The sequence below is a fragment of the Pollachius pollachius genome (assembly GCF_949987615.1).
Source record: "Pollachius pollachius genome assembly, contig: scaffold_402, whole genome shotgun sequence".
NCBI lineage: Eukaryota > Metazoa > Chordata > Actinopteri > Gadiformes > Gadidae > Pollachius > Pollachius pollachius.
Window position 1 is genome coordinate 10,001 of NW_027641297.1, and position 7,500 is coordinate 17,500.

Sequence of the window (7,500 nt, forward strand, 5' to 3'; positions counted from 1 at the left end):
TCTGACAGAACCTGTTCTGAGACAGATCCTTGACATCAAAGCTCCTCAGACGCCAGAGAGCGGCTCATCGTTCTCCTCGTTTGTTCCTGACACCTCACTTCCTGTTTGGCTTGGTGTGATCGTGTTCTCCTCAGGTCCCCGCCCTGTCTTCTCGCTCTGTGATCAGACTCCGTCCCGAGCGGACAGGTAGACGTCTGCGGGCGGGAGGGGGGTGCGTCTGGGTGATGGAGAGCAGCTGGGCTCGGTGGAGCTAGCCTGGATTCGGTTGTGTGTTACGAGGGCTGCCTGTTTGTCAAAAGCTCCGATCTGAATGCAGAAGAGAGACATCGTGTGCCTCTCGTTTCACTAAACACTTGTGATCTCGATGGGTCCTTCAGACGGAGAGCGTTTCAGAGAACTGCCTCGTCCACCATTGTTTGATAGAGTGGTTCTATAACATCTGTCAAAGAGGACGGCATTGAGTATAAAAGGAGCAGAAATTGCCTGTGATCCATAATGCTAGCTCATCTGGCGCTGGTGAACCCGCTGTGATGCGTTCGTGGTGTTGGCGGCGTTGTGACTCACCACCAGTGGAGAGGACGCCATAATAGCTGACATTTTCTGTAAAGAATTAAATTGAGCGAGGTCTCATTCAGGTCGACCGCCGTTCCCGACGGCTTCTGAAGAGCCTGAACCTGACCACTCGTACTCTGTTCTTCATGAGGCAGTCTCGTTCAGTCATTCAGTGAGCATATAGGATGTAACCTTCATTGCATCTTTATTCATCAGGTGAAAACAAGTTTAAAACATGTTCTGGACAGAGTGCAGAGCATCCACTCTAGGAATCAGGAAGTCTGGTGTGAATTTGTATTAATTAATCAATGAATTAATTGATTATAATTACTGGGAGTCAAGTGCATCATCTTGGCATCATAGAGCTACAGAGGTACATCACATAATGAAGGTTTTCTACGTTGAACACCGAATGCAAACCGAGTGTTGTAGCTGTTGTCTCCTCTGGGGACATACTGCTGCTCACCCTGCACCTAGAATCACCTCGGCGTCATCAGCATGCTTCTGCATCTAGGTCACTGTGTTATCTGATCAGAGCTGTGCTGGAGCTGGATATAGGTGCAGCATCGCCATCTAGTGGTCATATATAACATCGCAGGACATTTTATTATTCCATTTCAATTAGTCCTATATCCTGTTCCCTTTTATTTTCCCATTAGGTAATGACGCGGACATCTTGATCCAAGGCAGCAGGTTCAGAGGCAGGTCTGTGATGGGGAGGGAAGAGTCACGGTCTCTATGACGACGTTCAGGTCTGTGATGGGGAGGGAGGAGTCACAGTCTCTATGACGACGTTCAGGTCCGATAGGAGGAGGAAGGAGTCACAGTCTCTATGACGACGTTCAGGTCTGTGATGGGGAGGGAAGAGTCACGGTCTCTATGACGACGTTCAGGTCTGTGATGGGGAGGGAGGAGTCACGGTCTCTATGACGACGTTCAGGTCCGATAGGAGGAGGAAGGAGTCACAGTCTCTATGACGACGTTCAGGTCTGTGATGGGGAGGGAAGAGTCACGGTCTCTATGACGACGTTCAGGTCTGTGATGGGGAGGGAAGAGTCACGGTCTCTATGACGACGTTCAGGTCTGTGATGGGGAGGGAGGAGTCACGGTCTCTATGACGACGTTCAGGTCTGTGATGGGGAGGGAGGAGTCACGGTCTCTATGACGACGTGCAGGTCTGCGATGGGGAGGGAGGAGTCACGGTCTCTATGACGACGTCCAGGTCTGTGATGGGGAGGGAGGAGTCACGGTCTCTATGACGACGTCCAGGTCTGATAGGAGGAGGGAGGTTCGAGTGTCTGATTGGGTGATGATGTGCAGGTGAACTGTATCCTGGAAGCCTTCGGACACGCCAAGACGCCAAGAAACCACAACTCCAGTCGCTTCGTGAAGCTGTTCACCCTGCAGTACTGCGGCAAGAAGAGGACCCTGCTCAGAGGTAAACAGACCTGGGGTCTGTCACTACGCCGCTGTTAATAACACTATCACTAGTGTACCCCTACTCTACTATTACTACCACTATCACTACTGTACCCCTACTCTAGTACTATCACTACTGTACCCCTACTCTAGTATTATCACTACTGTACCCCCACTCTACTATTACTATCACTACTGTACCTCAATCTAGTATTATCACTATCACTACTGTACCCCTACTCTAGTACTACCACTATCACTACTGTACCCCTACTCTAGTTTTATCACTATCACTACTGTACCCCTACTCTAGTATTATCACTATCACCACTGTACCCCTACTCTAGTATTATCACTATCACCACTGTACCCCTACTCTAGTATTGTCACTATCACCACTGTACCCCTACTCTAGTATTATCACTATCACCACTGTACCCCTACTCTAGTATTATCACTATTGCTACTGTACCCCTACTCTAGTGTTATCACTATCACCACTGTACCCCTACTCTAGTGTTATCACTATCACCACTGTACCCCTACTCTAGTATTATCACTATCACCACTGTACCCCTACTCTAGTATTATCACTATCACCACTGTACCCCTACTCTAGTATTATCACTATCACCACTGTACCCCTACTCTAGTATTATCACTATCACCACTGTACCCCTACTCTAGTATTATCACTATCACCACTGTACCCCTACTCTAGTATTATCACTATCACCACTGTACCCCTCACTATCACCACTGTACCCCTACTCTAGTATTGTCACTATCACCACTGTAACCCTACTCTAGTATTATCACTATCACTACTGTACCCCTACTCTAGTATTATCACTATCACCACTGTACCCCTACTCTACTGTTATTATCACTATCACCACTGTACCCCTACTCTAGTATTATCACTATCACTACTGTACCCCTACTCTAGTATTATCACTATCACTACTGTACCCCTACTCTAGTGTTATCACTATCACCACTGTACCCCTACTCTAGTATTATCACTATCACTACTGTACCCCTACTCTAGTATTATCACTATCACCACTGTACCCCTACTCTACTGTTATTATCACTTTCACCACTGTACCCCTACTCTAGTATTATCACTATCACTACTGTACCCCTACTCTAGTATTATCACTATCACTACTGTACCCCTACTCTAGTGTTATCACTATCACCACTGTACCCCTACTCTAGTATTATCACTATCACCACTGTACCCCTACTCTACTGTTATTATCACTATCACCACTGTACGCCTACTCTAGTATTATCACTATCACTACTGTACCCCTACTCTAGTATTATCACTATTGCTACTGTACCCCTACTCTAGTGTTATCACTATCACCACTGTACCCCTACTCTAGTATTATCACTATCACCACTGTACCCCTACTCTACTGTTATTATCACTATCACCACTGTACCCCTACTCTAGTATTATCACTATCACTACTGTACCCCTACTCTAGTATTATCACTATCACTACTGTACCCCTACTCTAGTACTATCACTATCACTACTGTACCCCCACTCTACTGATATTATCACTATCACCACTGTACCCCTACTCTAGTACTACCACTATCACCACTGTACCCCTACTCTAGTATTATCACTATCACTACTGTACCCCTACTCTAGTATTATCACTATCACTACTGTACCCCTACTCTAGTGTTATCACTATCACCACTGTACCCCTACTCTAGTATTATCACTATCACTACTGTACCCCTACTCTAGTATTATCACTATCACTACTGTACCCCTACTCTAGTACTATCACTAGTGTACCCCTACTCTAGTATTACTACCACTATCACCACTGTACCCCTACTCTAGTACTACCACTATCACCACTGTACCCCTACTCTAGTATTATCAATATCATTACTGTACCCCCACTCTAGTATTATCACTATCACTACTGTACCCCTACTCTACTGTTATTATCACTATCACTACTGTACCCCTACTCTACTGTTATTATCACTATCACTACTGTAGCCCTACTCTAGTATTATCACTATCACTACTGTACCCCTACTCTACTATTATCACTATCAGTAGTGTACCCCTACACTACTATTATCACTATCACTACTGTACGCCTACTCTACTATTATCACTATCAGTAGTGTACCCCTACACTACTATTATCACTATCAGTAGTGTTCTCTACTCTACTATTAACCTTCAGAAGATTTAGTTTCATTATCTTCTGAACAGATTTCTAACATGATTTCTAACATGTTTCAAGGTTTCAAGAGCCGCCTAAATACACATGGATCTATTGGAGCTTAAGAAGTTCAGAAAAAAAGATTGCGAGCAGTGGCGGCTGGTGATCAAAAATGTTGGTGGGGCACAGCAATAGACAGGGGGTCTGCGGTCCCCCCCCCCCCCCCCCCCCCATGTATTCTGGTGCATTTTGGGGATGGCTACTACCTATTTACCTACTATTCTTTCAAATTCATAGCCTACATCCTGACTTGCAGGGCCTGGACAAGCTTACACTGCATATACAGACCTACTTCATGGCCATTCCACCAGCCATACTATTTGACCCATTGTTGTTATTCTGATATTGAGACAAATCCTGATCACTGTCCTATAGCGTCCATTGTTTGTGAGTCTCAATGTCTACTCTAAATGCAGTTAGAAATATGGGACAGTTGCTTCATTTTGTTTATATGCTACAGGCCGAAAGACTAAATTAACATGTAACTCACTTGCTCCTTTTAAGTATAACATTGCTTGGGGAGTCCAATTCCTCCACTGAAAAGGGTGGAAAGTGCTTACAACTCTCTGCTAGTTAGCGATCTATCTCTTCTCTACATGTAGTTGTGTTGCGCGAATGCTGCTGAGGGAGGTAGCCTATTGATTGATTCGCTGAATTGTCCAATCATGTGGTGATAACAAAAAAGAAAAGCGATACCATTGGCCTGGGGCGCACACTGGTGCGACCCGAGGGCGAATTTTCTTACGCCAAAGAAAAGCTGTCTCTGCTTGATAGACAGCAAAAAGTTAGCGAGCTTACATTGACTTCAACGTGGCCGCGCCCCTGACTTTGAGGAGGGCTTTATTTCGAAGGACCAATAACTAGCCTAGCCCAAATCATTGACGTCCAGATGCATTTCAATGGTTGCTGGCAGGGAAAAGTGTATCACACAATTAAACGAGGATAAACGCTATGTATTTTTGTTGATTTATTTCGTATTAATAATAGTTGATTAATAGTTGGCAGATATATTCAAGTGAATATTTCACGGAGGGGCGGCGCCCTAGCGCCCTCTATTGACCCACCACCACTGATTGCGAGAGCTAGCATGGCATAGCATCCTGATAGAACCATGATTGTTGACACTAAAGTCACGTTGTTCATCGTGAGATTTTGCCGTTTGGAAAATCGACTTGACTTGTGTAAGGAATGGGTTAATGTGTTTGTTCTGTGTTTCCACACACTGAACGACCAGAACAGTTCTATGTTATTAATGTATCGTTAGGCGCTGTATCCATACAACTTGCTTCCTGGATCCCTTTGACCTCTTCCGCAATCATACTAAATGACCATGAATAATAAAACAATTATCCTAAACACAGATTCATTAGAGGACTTCAATATCCTAAGAAGATTTTGTGGTCTATCATGAAATCTTTTTACCACAAATACACATTCCCACAGTAATCCGCACAATCTGGTCATATGCCGCCTCCGCCAGCAGGGGGCACCAGAGCTCCATCACCCCGTCGCTCAGGGGGCGCGGGGGAGTGCTGCCTCCCACACTCACCCTGACTCAACCTCCTACACTCACCCTGATTCACCCTCACCACTTAGAATATTCATGAACGGAAACTGTTGGTACATTATCTCCCTGATGTAGCGTACTGTACTACTGAACACTAATAATAACCAACATTGTTTCATGTTTTGTGTGCCTGCGTGTGTGCGCGTGTGCGTGTGTGCGCGTGTGCGTGTGTGTGTGTGTGTGTGTGTGTGTGTTGCAGCGCGGCTCCACAGCTACCTGCTGGAGAAGGCGCGCCTGGTGCAGCTGCCCCAGCAGCAGCAGAGCTTCAGGGTCTTCTACCTGCTGGCCGAGGGGCTAACGGCAGAGGAGAGCAGCTCCCTGGACCTCCACAACCTGCTGGCTCACAGGTACCCCCCCTGGACCATCGATGAGGAGCCCTGGGAGGGTGTGGTGGGCGAAGCCTTAAAGAGACACACTCAAACACGCACGCACGAACACACACATTCTCTGATACACACACACACAAACTCTCTCTATCTTTCTCTCCCCCCTCGCTCTCTCCCTCTCTCTCTCTCTCCCCCATTCCCTCTCTCCCTCTCCCCTCCCTCCCCCCTTCTCTCTCCATGGGTTTAAAGGTGTGCGGGGGGGTAGGACGTTGTTGTCTCATTGTTGCTTGTGTGTGTGTGTGTGTGTGTGTGTGTGTGTGTGTGTGTGTGTGTGTGTGTGTGTTGTTGTCTCATTGTTGGTCGGTTCCGCGCCCCCCCCCGCCCTGAGCGGCGGACCCCTTCTCCGCTGACAGACGGCGGTCTGTGAGCCCCAGATGTTGACCAGGGCAGCGGGGGGGAACAGAGGGGCCTGACTGTGGGCCCCCCCCCCCCCCCCCTCCGGCCACAGAGTGTGTTCTGCGTCTGGCTGCTTTGTTAGATCTTCTCTCCCCGCGCCACACCCCCCCCGCCGCGGGGAGGCAGAGAATACTGCAGACCCAGCGAGCCGGGGGAATTACAGCTTGAACCGGATTGCGCGTGTGTGTGTGTGTCTGTGTGTGTGTGTGTGTGTGTGTGTGTGTGTTTAGTGTTTAGTGTCTTGCAGACTCAGTGATTTAGCGGTTGATTTGTAATGACGTTTTTATTCATTCAGCACCCCACACGTGCGTGTGTGTGCGTGTGTGTGTGTGTGTACTGTGGCGTGTGGAATGACGTGGCTGCTGCGTGTCTCTGTTGCCCCCACAACACGCTGAGGCTGGTGGTGGTGCCCCCCCCTCCTCCCCCTCACCCATCTCTGGCTCCCCTCACTTCAACCCATGTCCTCTCTTTACCCTCTCTCTCGCTCTCTTCTCTCTCTCTCTCTCTCTCTCTCTCTCTCTCTCTCTCTCTCTCTCTCTCTCTCGTCACGTCACTCAGTATGAAAGCAGCCCATTAATCTCCAGGGTTGGTTTTTTTCCTACTTCAGAAAAGGGAAATACACCGAGAACAACACACCTAGCTTAACACCTAGCATAACACCTAGCTTAACACCTAGCATAACACCTAGCACAACACCTAGCATAACACCTAGCTTAACACCTAGCATAACACCTAGCACAACACCTAGCATAACACCTAGCTTAACACCTAGCATAACACCTAGCACAACACCTAGCATAACACCTAGCATAACACCTAGCACAACACCTAGCTTAACACCTAGCATAACACCTAGCTTAACACCTAGCATAACACCTAGCACAACACCTAGCATAACACCTAGCTT

General features: G+C 47.3%; 1 protein-coding gene across 1 annotated transcript in view; it reads left to right on the top strand.

Moving 5' to 3' along the window:
* LOC307091675 (unconventional myosin-XVI-like) overlaps positions 1-7,500 on the top strand; it is a gene marked incomplete at both ends in the record, with an annotated part of 17,947 nt that overhangs the window by 9,186 nt on the left and 1,261 nt on the right. Inside the window, 2 exons of the mRNA XM_079759324.1 lie at positions 1,873-1,990; positions 6,011-6,158. Coding sequence (XP_079615450.1) covers positions 1,873-1,990; positions 6,011-6,158 — 266 coding nt within the window. The remainder of the gene's footprint in view (positions 1-1,872; positions 1,991-6,010; positions 6,159-7,500) is intronic.